The sequence below is a fragment of the Ostrea edulis genome, chromosome 1, assembly GCF_947568905.1.
Source record: "Ostrea edulis chromosome 1, xbOstEdul1.1, whole genome shotgun sequence".
NCBI classification, from domain to species: Eukaryota; Metazoa; Mollusca; class Bivalvia; order Ostreida; family Ostreidae; genus Ostrea; species Ostrea edulis.
In genome coordinates, this window is record NC_079164.1 from 74,247,290 (window position 1) to 74,268,162 (window position 20,873).

A 20,873-nucleotide genomic window follows, 5' to 3' on the forward strand; every position below is an offset into this window, starting at 1 on the left:
TATTCTGTTGATATGCAGCCTACATGTAGATAAGCTACAGTACTAATTTGAAAACGTCAAAAATTGAAATTCCTGTGATCTATAGAGGCTGCCATGATGTGTAACTCTTTTATATTCCAGACCACAAAAATCAATAATTCTGAAGTCACGCCGTCTGGTCCGGTTTTGATGAGACTTTAAGATCATTAAAGATGTGCATGTGGTAGATCTTACCACAGGCAATTGCATCGCTTGGGGTCGAATTTACTATATAAAGAGTAAAGGTATAGAACTCTAAATATAGGGTACCCAAGTTAGCCGATGTAAAAACAATAAATTAATTGATATAAAATTCTACTTTGTGTTTTAATTTATTCATACATAATCAATCTACATTACTACCAAAGTTCATCCCGAAATTCCGTATACTTCCCATGATATGCAGAAATGAACTCGGAAAAATATCTATTATTTTTTGGTCGACTTTTAGCTGGGCCCTGACACTATACGACTACACAGAGTGTTTGAGCATTGTAACAAGCTATCAAATAGAATGTGCAGCATAAAATATCATTTCTAAAATGAATTTCTTACCCCAATTCATAAAATGAAGTCCATAATAGCTCCAAGTGACTGAAATTTTTTAAACCGTCTACTTTCACAATCCCAGCCATCACGGTAGTTTTGACTAATTACCCAAAAGAGATGGAAGGACCCATAACGATCTAGAGACTCAAATACTAATATTTATCAATATTGATTCAAAATAGTACATAAATTATGGTAATAACAAGTCTTTATAAATATACAAATGTCTTATTATGTCTATTTTTATCTAAATCACATTATCACGGGTGTTTGACGATTTATAATAATGATGTCAATGTGGGTAGTTAGTGGCACCGATGAAAATGACTGATAACTGAAAGTACAGACGGTTTAAAATTTTCAGTCACTTGGAGCTATTACGGACTTCATTTTATGAATTGGGGTAAGAAATTCATTTTAAAAATGATATTTTATGCTGCACATTCTATTTGATAGCTTGTTGCAATGCTCAAACACTCTGTGTAGTCGTATAGTGTCAGGGCCCAGCTAAAAGTCAACCAAAAAATAATAGGCATTTTTCCGAATTCATTTCTGCATATCTTGGGAAGTATACGGAATTTCGGGATGAACTTTGGTAGCAATGTAGATTGACTATGTATGAATAAATTAAAATACAAAGTAGAATTTTATATCAATTAATTTATTGTTTTTACATCAGCTAACTTGGGTACCCTATATTTAGAGTTCTATACCTTTACTCTTTATATAGTAAATTCGACCCCAAGCGATGCAATTGCCTGTGGATCTTACGAATGAATAGGTGGGAAAAGGTTGTTGGTTTTTTTTTTCGAAATTCCCGACCCAACCAAGTCATTTGAAAAGAAAAGACTATGTAAACTGTGGATCCATCATTTGCGTAATGACAAGTTGAGGTTCGAGACATTTTTATGAAGAAAGGTTTACCGTCTGCCTGTTCTGCGACTAGACTGAACGTCATCTCTTCTCAATTTTTTTTCTTGCGAAAGAACAGGCTCAAATCTATATGGCTCAAAACTTAACTGTTCGTGACTTGTCATGTTTACAGTGCTACTGATGAAAGAAACCGGAACAGACGGTGTGACGTCATAAATTAAACATCAATGGCTGCTCTCTTAGCGGCGGCTAATTCAAAATACATGAAAGATTAATATTGATTTAATTGTTAAGCAAGGATTTTTGTTGTTAAAGACTGTCAATTACGATATCAGCAAGTGATACGTTATTCATAAAGGCAACAATGTGGTTAGGGTTGACTTTCCCTTTAATAAAACTTAGTTGTAGGAAAAAAATTCATGTCGAATTTGTAATGATTTATATAGGGCTCACGGCGGGTGTGACCGGTCGACAGGGGATGCCTACTCCTCCTAGGCACCTGATCCCACCTCTGGTGTGTCCAGGGGTCCATGTTTGCCCGACTATCTAATTTGTATTGCTTATAGGAGTTATGAGATTGATCACTGTTCGTTATCTTCGCCTTTCATCTATACGGGAACCCGAATTTACTCGAAGCGAAGCGCCTAACACCAAAAGAGATAATTTACTTGGCATCCTTAACTGAGGTAGCTTCGGCACGATTTCCTAAGTGTTTCCTAGATAGAATACTCTAGCGTTAAAGGGAGAATGTCCTACGGACCCGGTTTAACGATAGAATGCGTCCCATAAACCCGCAACGTAGCAAATTAAAATTACACTCAGCACATGTTTCGGTAAAATCACATATCTATTTTGTATTGCTTGTAGGAGTTTAGCTGCAATAATGTAGCCCTATCCAATTTTTTTTAATTCTGACGTTTTCGGGATAGGGCTACAATTCCATAGGATCTCCGTAATGGTGCAAAATAATTTTATGAATAACCGATAATAAACTCTGTGTATTAGTCCCAAATGTTGTTTACACCAAAAGGAGTACCAACTTTGTGCTCGGGCATGTCTAATAAAGGTGTTTTTCATTAAATACAATGTACAACATGCAAAATTCTTCGTCTGCTCCGCCATGCTTGTTATCGCGAGATCTCGTAGGTGGATCTAATGAAAAACCTAAGCATTGACAATCAGCGCGAAAATGTTGTTACTCGAGCCACTTCGACAAAGAAAGGAAAATCATATTGTTGCAGAAAGAATTTACACTCTGCTGTTCGGTTTTTAACTTGATATTAAATTCAAACCTTTTCAATACCGACGAAATAGCTTTCGCCTCCATACTTTTCCATTGATGTAAATACTACCTTATATGGCATATGCAAATGACTTGACAATCGGAAGTTTATACTTCAGTACATCAAACATGGCGCACAAATATGAATCGAGAAATTGGAATTTATCGAAATGGTAGAATAGAGCCTCACAAATCTTAAGTTGCAGGTTGTAAATTTATATATTGACTAAGAAACATAGAATATCATTTTATTTACGTAAAGAAAGTCAGGAAATGTTTAGAATGAGCGCAAATGTTGCGGGAGTGAATCACTCCCGCATTTGCACCATTACGGAGATCCTAAGGAGTTGTAGCCCTCTCCTAAAAAAAAAATTTTTTTAAATAAATCAGAGAGGGCTACATTATTGCAGCTAGTAAGAGTTATGAGATTGGTCGCTGTTCGTTGTCTTCACCTTGCATATCATTAATATACAACCAAAAAAGTTACCTTCACAACTCGCCATGAATTCCATTTTAATAAGCGTAGAAAGATACTAAAACCTAAGAGTTTGAATTTCGCTTTCATTTTACCGGAATTTGTCATTGCGTAAGCGAAGAGCTCCCAATTATGGAGATATGATGACCTTTTAGGGAAAATGTACTACGATCTTCACTACGCCGTTATTTGACAGGAAAATTAACTTATACTTCCAATTAATGTTGTAAATTAAGAAATAAAATCGCTAAAACGCATCAAAGATGCGTATGGCCGAGTTGCAGTTTGAAAAATTATGCAAGCTTGCATTCACGAAGCAAAAACATGCACGTATTTAATATCGTTTATAAGAATGAAGCTTTGAATGGCCGCAATAGGTATTTAGTGTGATAATGACCTTGACTATTGGATTTCAAAAGCAACGTGAATCTTGAATGCCATCAGGATTTGAAGTCTGATAAACATGCACCAGTAAGTACATGTATAAAAATTAAAGGCAAGCTCAAATCTACAGTATATAGTGAAAAATAGACCTTGACATTTGACCTCAAAATAAATAAGTCTGACAAAGATGCACCAAGTAGTATGAAAGTTGGAGACCGGACAAGCTTAAATCTAATGGCATTTAGTGACAAAGTGACCTTGACCTCAAAATCAATATAATGGCATTTAGTGACAAAGTGACCTTGACCTTTTGACCTCAAAATCAATAGGAACCTTCCTCTTTTGGATGTGATCATGTTATGTAAGTTTCACAACGATACCCCTAGTCGTATGAAAGTTAGAGACCGGACAAGCTTAAATATATGGCATTTAATGACAAAGTGACCTAGATCTTTGACCTCAAAATAAATAGGAACCTTCCTCCTTTTGGATAAGATCATGTTAAGTAAGCCTAAAAAAGATGCACCAAAAAGTATGAAAGTTAGAGACCGGACAATCTAATTATGGACGCCGCTCGCCCGTCCGACTGGACGTCCATCCTTCGCAAATTTAAAAGCACAGATTTGCTACGCAACTCGGCTAATAAGTTAAATCAACACTGCAGCATCAAATGAAATTAATATGAAGGTTTAATATTCTTCTTTTGATGAAAATTGATTTCACTTATCTTTTTCCTTTAGCACTGCAGAGATTATTTCTGCCTATTCTTCTTTCAATTCTAGTCCCGTGGGGATCCGGGTCAGAATAGGTCCTCAATATCCCCTTGCTTATCGTAAGAGGCGACTAAATGGGGCGGTCCTTCAGACGACACCGCAAAAACCGAGGTCCCGTGTCACAGCAGGTGTGGCACAATGAAGATCCCTTCCTACTCAATGGCCATAAGCGTCGAGCATAGGCCTAAATTTTGCAGCCCTTCACCGGCAGTGGTGACGTCTCCATATGAGTGAAATATTCTCGAGAGAGACGTTAAACAATATTCAATCAATCTTTCAATTCTACACGGTAATTCTGTGTCCAGTGCGCATCGTGCTCTTTTTATCTTCAAGCTCTTTGCAAAAAGTACGTTTCATTGTTTTCCATATATGGTAGTGGGAGGTTCTTCATTGATCGTTCGTTTTCGAAAATAGCAGGATGTTCCGATAACAGTTTCCGGTAAAATGGCAGTCACTTTGAATCGAGAAAAGTGACATTTCAAAGCATTCAGTTTACAATATTATTTTAGGTATTTTTAGTGTTCAGGATTTCCGAATTATCAGTGAGGTTAGTTGTATTCAATTTTAGCTTTAAATTTACGCGTTTATTCTTTGGTGATTTAAAAATCGCTTTCGAGCGATTCTGCAATTTTCTGCTACTTTACGGGTATATGGGAGGTATTCTAATCGTGGTGAGGGCTTGTCCCGAGACACAGTTGGATTATTCTAAGTGTTTCCCTCACATCTGTACCACCCTACACCCCATGATATATCCATAACATAACTTATTCCAAATTTGAACAAATCTTCCATCTCTCCAACTATGGCACTATACTATGCTGTACCGCGAGAGTCGCTTCTGCAGCAATTCGGTCCTATTTGAACGCTGGCTATAAAAGCCAAACATTTCACACTCGGAGGCAGACGAGAGAGGAGAGACATAGGAAACGATCATAACTATATAATGAAGTCTGAAGAGGACGGTAATTATTCATTTATCATTACTGTATTACATTATCCGGCTAGGCTTGGTGCCAACCTTTCATATCTGGTATTTTTACCCGGCTATACCACTACTGCTATTCGGGTGTCCCATTAAACCCAGCCAATATAATTGACATTCGGGTTTTTCCACATTACGATGCCTTATATTATCTTATCATAATTTATATATGCCCATCCAGTATATTAAAGGCATAGGGTCTAAGATATTGGTGAAATTTTGCATGTTCCAAAAAGGTGGCGAAATTTAAGACCATAACTAAAAAATCACAAAAAGTTCATCAGAATGTTTACAAACACATTGGATATGATAGTAATTACAAAATAATTCCCTGTTCTCATTTGCCTAAACTGGTACCCTGTTGACTTCGCATCTCTTATGTTTGTGTGTAGCCACTAATCAGCGGGGTACCAGTTTAATATATTGTCCTCCAGACAAAAATTTTATTAAAGGGCTAAAACGTCAAAATGACTTCAATTTCCAAGCGCTGCAGCTATAGATAACTCAAAATTAATACTGCAATTTTGTTTTTAGGAGTTCTTCTTGCAAAATATTGTGATGTCATTTTTTTTAAGATAAAGGATAGACCCTATGCCTTTAATTTAAAGAAGATCTCAGAAACAAGAGACCCATGAGAAAAACGTTGTAACCTGGGCCATTGACAAACAAAACGTTATAGTACTGTAAAGAATCCTCAATGCTGAATGAGATATCACAATGTCATCCAGTTGAAGGGGACACGAGACATATCACAGACTGATCTAATGGAGGGGGACATGAGACATATCACAGACTGATCTAATGGAGGGGGATAGTGGAACAGAAGACGCATAGTTTGGTGGCATTTCGCTTACAGCTGGTGAAGTAACGGTGCGAGTGGAAATTCTTGAACGGACTTAAAACAAATATGAGGTCATGATTTAGTAGAGACAAAACGAATGATTTCTCACCAACATACTGTTAAGCACTTATAGGTTTTAATAACATAACAATTGTGAAGAATGAAGACATATCTGGTGCACGATTCAATTAAAGCAAAGTTTCAATGAATTGTCTTAAGGATAGGTCCCGTGGGGATCCGGGTTAGAATAGATCCTCAGTACCTTTGCTTGTCATAAAAGGCGGCAACATGGGGCTGTCCTTAGGATGAGACCTTAAAAGCCGAGGCCCCGTGTCACAGCAGACGTGGCACGATTAAGATCCTTCCCTGCTCAAAGGCCGTAAGCGCCGAACATAGGACTAAATTTTGTAACCCTTTACCGGCAATAGTGACGTCTCCATGTGAGTGAAAAATTCTCGAGTGGGACGGTAAACAATTTACAGTCAATCTTAAAAATAATTTGGATATTGCAAAGTGTTATCTTCCTCCATTCCTCAATTTATACAAGACAGACTGTTAGTAGAGTACATGTAGATCATTTTATTAAATTACTTACTGACATTCATTTGAATGTCTACATCAAATATACGGTATAGGTATATGACTAACAAGTTAGGCGCCATTTTGTGAGATCCCAGTCTTTAATGAGAGTGATCAGTTGGTGAGGGCGGTGCCTGGAATGACAGATCTGGCTCTTCTTGTGACTTCCCTGACTGTGGTTATCAACATATTCCACATGAAACACAGCCTATAATTGAAGAAATATGTGTGGGTGTTTGAAAATAAAACCTGGACCAGTATCATTTGTCATAATAGCAACAAATATTCCATTCCCCCATCTTCGCACTTCAGAGACCTGTCGCGGTAGCTCAGTGGCAGAGCTTTCGCTTCGTAACTGGGAGGTTGTGAGTTCGAACCGCAGTCGTGCCATCGCCGTAAGCGCTAAGCATAAGTCTCAGTTCATACAACTAGTGTCGTCTCAATATGAGTGAAAAATGCTCAACGAGACGTAAAACAATTAACTAACCAGCCATACTTCAAAATTTAGATGATGGGTATTATATGTCAAATGTATGTATTTCTTTTAATAACTTGTTGTATTACCTTTCCTGCATCGAAGAAAGGTTGATACTTATTGCATTCGTTGTATTCGACGCACTCTTCATTTAGTGCCCAATCGAAATAGCTAACGAGAGAATGAATTTGGTCCACATCGTTTTTAAGTCCGACCGAAAGCCACGGGAGTGGCTTCTGAAATCAGAGAAAAACTGAACATCGTCGGCATAATTATATTCATTAGACTGCAAAATATCTTATGGATAAAGTTGTCCTTCTCAAAAATAGCTTTAGCAGTAGGGTCACAAAATTTAATGGAATTGATTCAATGAACTGGGTCCATTGTAATTCTCCAGTACAATATTGATTTTTTTTTTTTTAAGTTATCGCTGCGTTTTAGTTCACGTAATTTTTGACACAGTATGTAGATATTACACAGAACATTGTCCTATATTGTTTCTCATCATACATGAGTCATCTTTTAGCTATCTCTGTTAGAAACAGAACATGGTGGAAAAGGATTTACTCTAATTAGTCATATTGGTTTCCTTTAATCAATTTGAGATCATTACGCAAATTCTTTTTCACTGTCGAGATACCTCGTGGTTTGTTTTTGTACTAATATGTGCCGAACAGACTCTCCTAGACACTTTTGTTAGATACAGGTATCATAATACAGATGAACATGTACGAATTCACACGCTAATTCTAATACGCAAGATCGCGACTACTTTTTCCATCTTGGTTTTAATTTTTACTTTCCCCTTTCAAAGTCTCGCGAGACCCAGAGTATGCGAGAATTTGGGCATGTTCGTAAATAATACCAGTTCTGCAACTTTTGTCGTGATCGATTCACCCCGATTTTAACAATGGTGCACTATCATTGCATTGCATTAGACTGTAGTAATTATTCAAGAAAGAACATAATACGCAGAAATATCCACAAATGATAGATTTTAATGGAAATGTGGTGGATTTTCCCCCACTACTGTCAACCAGGAAATTTCCAAAGCTGAGAGGAGCTTGCGTCAAAATATATAGCTTCGAGAGCTAAATTCAGGAGTTCATTTTCCTGTATCCAGACGTTTTTACACACCTTTCATTTAAAAATGCTTTTAAAGAGACACTACAGCTCATTTTCCACATTTTATATAAGTGTTTTTGAAAACACGTATTGATAAAATGATAAATATCATATCGATACTGACAATTTTGAACAACTGGATGCAACAATTTACTCTCAAATGCGCTTTGAAGATCGTGCGGAATTCAAAGGTTTCTTCATGCTGACTCGGACTTTTGAATGCTTATTTACATCACGTGGTTTTGAATGACAGCAAAGGTGTTGTGTAGGAAATTATTTGTGAATTCCCCTTCAAAGGGGTCCACACCTTTCAAGTATAAGATTATTCCCTGCTCCTTATAATAAATAATATATAAAATCATTGTTTCCAACAGAAACCCTTCCATGTTCCAATTGACCGATGTTTTTACAACTAACACGTGTCGTGTTCAGATATAAAATAGCACTTACTTTTAAAACAGTGTCTTCGCGGCTTGTCCCAATGGCAGAGTTAGGGGGGGGGGGGCAGGACTCCCCTCCCTCTCGCCACAAATTGTGAGTGAAAATCCAAATTTTGCACCCCAGGAAAGCCGATTACTTTGGCCAATATTTGATTTTCACACACCCCTTTCAGAAATCCTAGATCCACCACTGAGTTACAATCGTTTCTCCTAGCCCTTTGTTTTCCAACAGTCATACTGATCGCAAGGTTCAATTTTATTTCACGTATGAGTTTTATCTCATTTTATTTTAACCTCTTTTCTCACAGAATCTGTCGAAATTCTGGATCTATCCACTACACTTTCTCTCATGGACGACATGCTGCACTGTTTACTGTCTATGCGCATGCGTCTGAAGACCGAAAGGAGGAGACTCGATATTTTTTTGTATAGGCCATCAAAAAGTATTAAATTTTACGTTAAAATGGAGAATTTTTTGACTTTAAATAAGTGTTATTTTCGCAAAGTTCATACATTCAACAATGCAACAAAAATTGAAAAAGCGCTGGGAAAATTGTGATTTCATGATTTTTATGCAAAATGAGCTGTAGTGTCTCTTTAATTGTGGAAGGCACATGGATGTTAAATCGTCTTCGATCCCATGTTTTTGAATAAACAAAAAATGTCCAAGATCGACACGCTTTTCCGGACTTCTTTACAAGAGAGTTCCGCTAACTCGGTATTTACGATCTTGCGTATTGGTTCTGTTTACAATGGCACCTACCAATCCATATGAACTATTCCTAGTAACAACAAAAAGGACCATATGTCTTATCCAACAATGTTTTAAAATGACATCAAGAAAAAAAAACACCACGGACGTCATTTAGGAAAACCTGTAAAGTAACAATCAGTCTGCATATAATGCAACATGTACAGGTAATTTAAAAACTTAAAAGACTTACCCCTGGCTAGCCATTTGTTGTAGGCCAGCTGATCACTCGCCGTCAAACCCAGCCCATTGTGGTTGGAATACCCGTCCACGTTGTCGGGTTCCACACCATCGCACCCCGCGGGAGACAGCCTTGTCAAGCCGCTACCCATGATTCCTTTCACATCTTCAAAAAAAGATATGATGCAAAAGAATCACAGGGTGTTAAGAAATTGTCGAATTTCGTTGTGGCTCAGGGTTTCTTTTGGGGGGGGGGATAAAACAGCTAAGACAAATAAGTGACGTTTTACTATAGAATGGCGACCGAAAGATCCATATTATCTTCGTTATAAAACTTCCATTCAGAATAGAAAACTGCATTTACAGCGTTATGTGTGCTGAAATATTCATTACGCTGCTTCTTGGATTATATGAAATAATTTATTCTCAGGGAGAATCTCAATTTTGCTAAATGTAACCTTTTATCTAATTAAAATTACACTTATAAATCCGCTCATCTACGATACGCTTCAATAAAAGTATTGAAGCGTATGGTAGAGGAGTGGGTCTACTAGTCTAATTTTAATTGGAGTACATGTAACCTTATCTGGGAGTTGCACACGTTTTGTGCCGATTGTCGTGAGAGAGCCCCCCCCCCCCCCCCCCCCCCCCCCCCCCCCCCCCCCCCCCAAACATAACTATATCAACTATAGAATTAAACCTGCTGTCTCGAATGTCCAGCCATTTCTCGCCTTCCCAATGCTCCAGATTGTTACCGAGGACATCAGAAGGAAAATCGCCTTTATCCGAACGCCAATTTTCATAACTTCCTGCCGAAAAGTAGCATATCACTTTTCGACCCATACTGAAAAACAAAAGTATAAAATCGATTTGGATTTAAAGTATTGAATTACATTGTATTTACCAGAATAAGAAACCAAATTTTGAAAGTTTGAAAGTTGCATCTTACAATAACCTAGTGAATGAATACAGTGCTCCCTCGATACATTGTCCCCGTTACATGTATAATGCCACCCCGTTTAATGCCTAAGATCCTAAAGAACAGATTCCCTCCCATGTTAACACCCCCATTATAATGCCAATCTCGCATCATGTCATATGATCCCTTGGGAATCCGGGTTAGAATAGGTCCTCAGTAACCCTTGCTTGTCGTAAGAGGCGACTAAGTTAAATATATATATACATGTAACTACTCTGGCGCCTACGCTAAGATGAATACTGTGGGAGCATCATTTTTCGTGGGGGGTTGATTTTCGTGGGTTACTCTAACTCACGAATTTACGTGTCCTCGGACATTTTTTTTTAAAAATCCAAGTAGAGTTATCTCTCCTGGTGATATCATCGCTTACCCACGAAATTACGTCCCCACAAACCAGCAAAATTTTGCTTAACCACGAATATTGGCCCCCACGAATTAAAATGATTCCATAGTAGTTTGTATTGACATATTATAAAATCAGTTTATGGGTGCTAGAGTGCGAAATAATCAACAACTAAAACCAAGTAAAATTCATTTCTAAAACGCAAAATAATTCAATGAAATCATATACGCAACTTCCGAGTTATCAACTCTTCTGTGCTGGAGGTTCATTCAGTATTCTATCAAACGATTGGGTGGGTACAGTGTGTATTTGTGTTTTATAAACTGATTACGTAGATTACATATGAATGTTATGAAAGCGCGAATTTTGTTTATAGTAGCTGGCGGTATACATAAAACTGGCCATATCAAGAAGAAATTGTTTTGAATTAGGTTGTTAAATTAATATGTAATTATCTTTCATTTATTTTCTCTTCGACACGGTCGAGAAAGATGGTGAATTTCGAGTGTTGTTTGAGCTATTACATACTCATAAACTTACAAGATATAAGTTTCCTTCCAGTTCGGTGTTTGTAAATAGCAACTTCCGCAATATGTGAAAGCAGCGATAAGCATGTGTATCAACCGTGAGTGGACGAAACTTATGTTTTACGTCTCGCTGTATGTAAAAGGTCAAGAAAGGCAAATATCGAAGGGCAACTCGGATTAGTTCGAGACATATTGGATGATCTGATTGGACAGGGAAGGAAGTAGCCCTATATAATGTAAAAGAATTCAGTGATTTTTGTAGACTGAAAAAATCTAATCACATTCAGATCAATTTGAATTTCAAAATGTGAACACAGAAGCTTTCAGGTGTTCCTATATACTTTCGAAAACACCTAATGAAAGGTGAAGATAACGAACATTGATCGATCTCCTAACTCTTTAAAAAAGCAATAAAAAATAGAGAGTTGGGCAAACACGGGCCCCTGGATATATACTAGAGGTTAGATCAGGCGCCTAGGAGTAAACATCCCCTGTTGACCGATCACACCCGCCGTGAGCCCTATATCTTGATCAGGTACGCGGAGTTATCCGTAGTAAAATTACTGTGCCAAAGACGGCCTAATAATTGGTATGAAACACGTCAGATAGCATTTGAAACAATAATAGGTCCATCTCGGATCAAAATAGCAGCCGACCGGGTAGACAGTTTCAATGCAAGTGCTGACTCGGTTCCTCATAATCATTTACATTGATCACAAAAACATGTGGTCTGTATGTAAAGTTAGTTACATCTATCTTTTGCCGATGCCGCTACATCTTCCCATGTCAAGGAACCGCCACGGTGGTCTAGAGGTAGATCGTTTGCCCCGCATGCGGAAGGTCGGGTTTCGAATCCCTGCCGCGACAGACCTAAGTCGTTAAACAAGATGCGTTTGTGAAACATAAATGCCCCCGATAATGGCCAATTCCAAAGATGGCTAACATCACAAGGACAAATATCTTGGTACCAAAGAAAGATCTTGTCACAAGAAATGCTCATGAGCAATATGAAAGCTCTAATATTTACCATTTAGAAGTTATGAACAATGTCAATTTTTTTTATGTAGGTCAAATTGCCAAGGTCAAAATGTTTAGTACCCACGGAAAGGTCTTGTCACAAGGAATACTCATGTGAAATGTCACAGTAGGTGTGGCACGCTAAAGAACCCTCACTGCTCAATGGCCGTAAGTGCCGAGCATAGGCCTATATTTGAAACCCTTCACCGGTCTTGGTGACGTGTGCATACATGATACGAGTGAAAAATTCTCTAGAGGGACGTTAAACAAGATACAATCAATCAATCAATCCCATGTCAAAGGTTTGTGATTCACTCATATGGAGACGTCACTACGGTCGGTAAAGGGTCGCAAAATTAGGTCTGTGCTTGGCGCTTACGGCCTTTGAGCAGAGAGGAATCTTTATCGTGCCACATCCGCTGTGACACGGGGCCTCGTTTTTTGCGGTCTCATCCGAAGGTCCGCCCCATTTCGTCGCCTCGTACGACGAGTAAGGGATATAAGGCGTAATTTGTCAAGGGTTTGTGCGAAATGTTGCTGATTATGTAACCCTCGACTTGAAAGATGATGTCGTTCGTGGCTTGAGAAACCGTTCCAGGTACTAAACATCAATGATTATATGAAGAAAGGGTCTTTAGTTGTAATATGCGTATAGCACAACACGTCGATATATTTTCTAAAGATGCTCATTAAATCTTGTTAAATGTAATGATTGACCCTCACTTGTACTGCAGTCAGTGATAATCATATTCAGTATTAAATGATTTAGATGTACATGCCTGTGAAGTTTATCGATTGCACTTTGGTCGGCATCAAACAAATCGATGTCGTAGACATTGGCGTTAATGGATGTATCGATATGCCCACTGCTAAGCTCCCACTGCCACGTGTCGTGTACCCTGGGCTTCCATATGGCTCCGTGGGCCACCGCCAAGACAAGGACTACAGACCAGCAGTGCATGTTTTGACTGTGATCCCTTATGATAAGAATCAAAGATATATTTATTTTGGTCTGGCAAGGTCGTTTAATTCTGACATATGGTATTGGACAAGAATGATAAGAATCGGAGATCTAGCCTGGATTTCTCGAAAAAACTGAAGTCGATGCTTGGTCTCAAGTCTGAAATATTACTAAAATATAAATAACTCTCCAACTGAAGTTTGAGATTTTTAAGAAATCCAAGCCCGCATGTGCTTATTTTGGTCTGTAAAGGTCGTATAATTTGGCATGTGTTAACTTATCAAATGTGGAGAAGTTTAGATTTGAAAAATAATCAACATTGTCCCATAATGTCACACTACATATCATTTAATTTTACATGTTACACGCTTTTTCATTGGTTGAAAAATTATTGGAATATCGTATCCAACTAACAAAAAAAAACAAATGGCCGGAACTACTTTCTATTGGAATGTTGGGGATTCCACTGGATGCTTCGTATTTTTATATAGATTAGGGAATCCTGAAAAGAAAAACTTAACAATTCTATCGATCTATATAAATGTATTAAACAATAACAAACAAATATCAAATAATAATAATTAATTATGCAATATGAAATAAACATGGCTATTTGAGGACACCCCCTCCCCCTCCCATATATAACACACGTCTGCTTCTGCAATTCCAGGCTGAGAGTTAAATGTATTCAACCGGGGATGACAATAGTCCAGTTTGCACCTTGCGACAACTTCCTTCATGTCACAAAACCAAATACCAGATATGCCGCACACTGCCTGAGAGATACTGCAATATCGTAGCTCTTAACGACTATGGTTTCCAAATCCTGCATATGTTTATGATTGGGCATCGAAACGTGGCTTCCATACGACGTTACAACAGCTGTGACAGCCTTAGGAATTCACTGATAAAACTAGAAAAACCCTCTAACACTCACCTCTCCACCTGGAAGCAGTGACAACCCTCATGAGAAATCTACTTGGCTTCCCACATTATGATTATGCACGTGTCCCACGCTTTCAGTCAGTACCGACATCGAACTTCGCACTTAATTCCAGTTCCACTCAACAAAATTCCAGCAACTTTCTCTCAACAGGACTTATCTCTGAATCATCCTTTTAAAATGCATTCTTCAGTCCACAAGAAACCCGTTTGCTCAACATTTCGTGGAAGTCGCCATTAACGGATTTTGTTTGTTTTTTTTTGTTTTTTTTAGTTGTGTATTCAAAATTGCTACGCCCATCTCGAAATGACATAGAATGTAGTCCAAGAATAACTTGTTAATTCAACTCAAATCATATCATGTTTTATCATATAAAAAACTCAATGCTTTAAAATATTAAATGATAAGGAATAAATTTATTATTTTTTCGTTGGATGGAGGTATACTACGGGGAAAAAAAGGAAAACTTGCATCACGCGCTACGATGCAGTTTTCCGTCTCTCTCTCTCTCTTTTAAATATATTAACAGCTGTGAAGGAGCAGCTTTAAATTTACTGTGCAAATTTCTACATATGCCAGAAGTCCCACTGTGGTGTTAATCAAATGTGCATTCTAAAAAAAATTCTAAAGAACTTTTAGTAAACTTGAAATCGCAGAATTTTTCCCAAATTAATAACATTAAAACCTATGACTTTTCAACACTATACATGACCATTCCTCACGATAAATTAAAGACTAGACTTTTTGACATCATAGACACTTGCTTCTTCAACAAAAATGGAAAACGGAAATATTCATCTCTAGTGATCAGTCATTCAAAAGCTTACTTTGTTAAACACCACTCTGAATCCACGCACAAGTTCTTTGAAGTTGAAATAAAAAATATGCAAGAGTTCCTCATTGACAATATCTTCGTGGTCTTTGGTGATCAGGTCTTCCAACAGTCTGTTGGAATTCCCATGGGCACGAATTGTGTTCGTTTGTTAGCTGACCTCTTTCTATATTCATATGAAGCAGAATTTATTCAAAAACTTCTACGTGAGAAGAAAAAATCTCTCGCTGTGGCCTTCAATTCGACATTTCGATATATCGATGACGTTTTGTCTATTAACAATAACAACTTTCATTCATCTAGTTCGTCAATACAACCTTGCATTTGGTCAAATGCAGTCTGACGTGTTTCATACCGATTGTTAAGCCGTTCTTGGCACACTGATTTCGACTGCGGATAACTCCGTTTACCTGATCAGGATACAGTGGAGCCTCGGTAATCCGGACGCCATTAATCCGGACGCTTCACCTTCTGGACGATTTTTCTAGGGAACAGAATTTTTATACATTATTTTGCATCATTAATCCGGAAATTCGCGTTCCGGATCCGGACCGTCACTTTTTACTACAAAACGTTATAATGCAAAGAAAATTGTACCGTTAATCCGGACGGTAATTTTGTTCAGGGAAGGTCTGTGTCGGACAAGTTTAGCAAGGCGTAAATTATAAAGAAAACAGGCCAAACTGTCTAATTGAAGCAATTACCTGTACCCTGTCAACACCTCCCTCCAATTAGGTGGTGTGTGATGATAAGTCCGTTAGATAGCACGTGCCGATCGAGACATTGTATTGCCAATTTTCGCACATAAGATCTTTATTGCGTGTAATGTTGAATTTTGTAAATAAATCTGTAGCATGTCGTTTTATAGTCTTCATCAATACCCTAATAGTATTAATAAATTAAACATCATGCCGTAATGATAATTTTTTAACTGCTACACATATCAGTTGTACTGATTCGTAAATTGATATCGGCTTATTCAAATCTAAATAGTGTAGATTATACTTCTAGATTCTGGATTTTATACTGTTTTATGCTGTTGATTGGCGTGAAATATACATGTATGTTCATGTATATGTAGTAAGTTTTAATGTTTAGAATGTCACGCATGTAGAATGTACCTGTGTACGATTGATTCTTGTTACGACGTTCAAGAGCTTTATTGCTTTCGAATTTTTAAACTCTGGGTAGAAGTGAGAAAATTACCATTTTAAGGAAAATGACAATTAAATTCTGTATGTACCTGTAATGTTTGTTTCACCCGAGTTTTGTTCCTTTATTATTGCATCATGAAAATAATAGGTGCGCGTGACTAGATCAAAGCAGTAGTAGGTCTTGATATTACGAGCTTAAATGATTTTGTTCTCCCGATATTGTCTTGGATAATTATAGAATAAGAAATATAAACTCTGGCAGATTGAATTTTGGTTAAAGAATGTTGTCAACTGACATGATAATCACGAAATTCTTATATCAACTTTGGACGATGAAGATTGTTTTAACAGACCGCCGAACCCGTGAATCGTGACAGATGGAAATTACCGGCCTCTTTAAGAAATAAAAGTGTGATGAAATGTTTGAAGTGTAAATGATTATGTTAGTTACTAATGATTTATTTACTTATAGTTACATAAAGTGCTTCATTATTTGTTTTAGTGCATACGGTACACAGTTTTGTATATTTATTTGTAGGGATCATATGTATGTACAATGTAAGCACAGACAAATCCTCTCTTACATTAAATTTTAGTGCTTTGAAATACATGTAAATGTTAACACTATCATAATTTATTTACCAATGCAAATGGTTAAATCCAATGATAGAATATGTTTAATTCACTATGCATCAAGAAAGTAGGCACATATCGGTTACTTATGCAAAGCTAAAAAATATGCGATTCAATTATCCGGACGCTTCATTTATCCGGACGATTTTGCTGGGAACCAAAGTGTCCGGATTAACGAGGCTCCACTGTATAGGGCTCACGGCGGGTGTGACCGGTCAACAGGGGATGCTTACTCCTCCTAGGCACCTGATCCCACCTCTGGTGTGTCCCAACTATCTATTTTGTATTGCTTATAGGAATTATGAGATTGATCACTGTTCGTTATCTTCACTTTGCATTCATATGTCGATTTGATATATCCCTGTGAGCTCGAAATAAAGGACACCACAGAGTCGTCCACTTCTGCTTCATACTTAGATATTTTATTGAAAGTAGACATTAACTCAACTGTATGACAGACGGGATGATTTCAGCTTCTCCATCGTCAACTTCCCATATGTATGTAGCAATATTCCATTATCACCTGCATATGGTGTTTATATATCTCAACTGATTCGATATGTAAGAGCTTGCTCTGCGTATAGTCAGTTTTTAAATCGAGGTAAGCTACTGACAAACAAGTTGATGGTACAAGGGTTTCAACAGTCTCGATTGAAGTCAGCATTTCGTAAATTATATCGTCGTTATAACGATCTAGTTCGTCAATACAACCTATCATTGGGTCAAATGCTGTCCGGCGTGTTTCATACCGATTGTTAAGCCTTTCTTGACACACTGATTTTGACTGCAGATAACTCCGTTTACCTGAACAGGATATAGGACTCACGGCGGGTGTGAGCGGTCGACAGGGGATGCTTACTCCTCCTAGGCACCTGATCCCACCTCTGGTGTGTCCAGAGGTCCGTGTTTGCCCAACTATCTATTTTGTATTGCTTGTAGGAGTCATGAGATTGATCACTGTTCGTTATCTTCACCTTTCATAAGCTCCAGAATATGATTTATTGATTGATATTGTTTAATGTCCCTCTCGAGAATATTTTACCCATATGGAGACTTCAGCATTGCCGGTGAAGGGCTGCAAAATTTAAGCCTATGCTCGGCGCTTATGGCCATTGAGCAGGGAGGGATCTTTATCGTGACACGGGACCTCGGTTTATGCGGTCTCATCTAAGGACCGCCCCATTTAGTCGCCTTCAATGACAACCAAGGAGTACTGAGGACCTATTCTAACCTGGATCTCCACGGGATTCCAGAATAAGGCAACTAGGTACATTTGATCACCATGATGAGAGGAAGATACTTATAATTTTTCCAGGTCAAAGTTATAGCATCAGTTAATATGTAAACCTTGTAGGTAGAATACAGACTGAACTATTAGGGCAAGGACTGTCATACTTGGTACACATACTCCTCATGCCAAGTGGAGGAAGCTATTAGTTTTAGAAGGTCAACGTCGTAGAATCACTTAGTAGGAAACCTTGTAGGCTGGATGCAAACTGAACCGTGAGTTCCGGGATATTACAACTTGGTATATTTGATTACCATAATGAGAGTAAGATGCCCATCATTTTCAAGGTCAAGGTTGCAGTATCACTTAGAAGGAAAACTTTGAAGGCAATATACATGTACAGACCGAATTGTTGAGGCTGGGACTGTCAAACTTGTTACACATCATACGTTATGCCATGTGGAGGATGCCTATTGTTTCTCAGGGTCGTAGTAGCAGGATACAGGCTAAACCGTTGGGGCTAGGACCATCAAACTTGTTAAACATACATCTTATGCCAAGTAGAAATATTACATAGAGAGTACATTATTTTCTGATATTACGATGCAAAGAAAGCACATGTATGTCACACCCTGGTGATTGCTGATACTACTTAAAGCCAAGTTCTACAAATCATGGTGCAAGAAAAACACGCTACTGTGTGTATTATCATTTCACGAGCGTATTATGTACCATTGGCGGTACTCTTGTCAACTTAATGATATCATAAAATGAATTATGTTATATACCAACTAATCGCACAGTACTAAGAAGAAAATGAGAAAGCAATGATCCAATTAAATTCAATTAACTATAAACTATGATATCTTGTTTAATTTGGTGAAATGCCAAAGTTCTGAAATATTTCCAAGAAAGCTGGGGTGGTTTTTTTCGTTTTCTTCAATAAGACTCTTCAAAACTTTACCCCGATATTGGGATTCACAACGAACTGCATAGAATTATAATGATTTTCATTTAAAATTTCTGACATAACTGTAAAATATGACATCTTGCTTACTTTGATGAAATGTTTCTTTATAAAGGTATAAAATATTTCCAGAAACCAGAGGCTTTGTTATTAATCCCCTACCGACGAAGTCGAAGGGGACTTTAGGTTTGCTGTCCGTCCGTCAGTAGAGTTTTCCGCACTTTTTTTCTCTGTTCTTGTAGATATTATTTTATATTTGATATGTTGCTTTGCCATAACAAGTTACAGATCAAGTTCGAATTTCGTCTCGGTCCGTTGTTTTTTCACTTAGTTATGGCCCTTAAACTTAGAAAAATAGCATGAATTATCAGTTTTCCAGACTTTTATTGGTTGTGCTTGCAGATATTCATTTGATATTTGGTACATTGCTTTGCCATAACACGTTACAAATCAAGTTCGAATTTCGTCTCGGTCCGTTGATTTTCCATTAAGTTATGGCCCTTGGACGTAGAAAAATAGAATGAATTGTTAGTTCACATCCAAGTTTCTTATCTCTGTAGATAAGAATACTACACTCATTAAAACATCTAGCATAGTAATACAACAATATAGCTAAATTATTCATGATCACCTACATGTCACAGTTTATTGACTTGGTTAAAGACCTAAACATAATTATAAAATAAAGGAAAAAAGACAAATTTATAATTATGTTTAGGTCTTTAACCAAGTCAATAAACTGTGACATGTAGGTGATCATGAATAATTTAGCTATATTGTTGTATTACTATGCTAGATGTTTTAATGAGGAATAGTAGTTGATTTGCAACCATTCCTATCCTGGTTCCCCAATTTTCGCTTTTACCATAACCTACATAATGAACTTTGAATATTGTTGCGGTACAGTAATTTTTGCAACCGGTAGGGGACTATGTATTACCATGCAATACTCTCAGAATGCTTGTTCAGTTTGCGAGTACAGTGTGCAGAGTTTACACATCGATAAGAATGTTTAATCCTATAATAATTGAAAAATTGATATATTACATGCTTACGGTCGGGCAAAAATTGGCCCTCAGTTGTTTCTATGCTAAAACGCTTGAGGTCGTAGCAGGTTCTTTATATCAATGTGCTAACGCCTGTGTTCACACGGGACCACAGACACTCGACGTTTTAAATATCTTTTATAAATAAAATTTCTTCCTAACAACGAAGTATATATTGTTTATAGGAAGACATTTTTTTAATCGAGTGCCTGTGTACTCCGTTTTTAGGTCATATCCAAACAAACCGTGATTCTTATTTCTAAATGCCGAACGTTTGGCAAAGGAGCAACCACTACCTATGTTTAAGATGTCTTGAACTCACCACTCCCAATCAAGAAATGAACGCTCCATCATTGAACTACCGCGACCGGTCCATACCGGGCATTGGACTTCTTTACAGTACAGACTAACAAGACTATAAAAGCAAAATCTTTGTGAAAGATAAGCATAATACATTGGTAATTCACACAATTATGCTAGTGTTATATTTTCTAACGATTTGTCTTGTAGAAGTGG

General features: G+C 37.5%; 1 protein-coding gene and 1 pseudogene across 1 annotated transcript in view; one reads left to right on the forward strand and one right to left on the reverse strand.

Moving 5' to 3' along the window:
- Window positions 1-6,753: 6,753 nt before the first annotated feature.
- LOC130053288 (uncharacterized) lies at window positions 6,754-13,560 on the reverse strand (annotated as a pseudogene).
- Window positions 13,561-20,790: 7,230 nt separating this feature from the next.
- LOC125682087 (uncharacterized) overlaps window positions 20,791-20,873 on the forward strand; it is a 5,881-nt gene continuing 5,798 nt past the window's right edge. Inside the window, exon 1 of the mRNA XM_048922490.2 lies at window positions 20,791-20,873. This exon is cut by the window's right edge and continues 142 nt beyond it. Coding sequence (XP_048778447.2) covers window positions 20,831-20,873 — 43 coding nt within the window. The 5' untranslated portion in view covers window positions 20,791-20,830.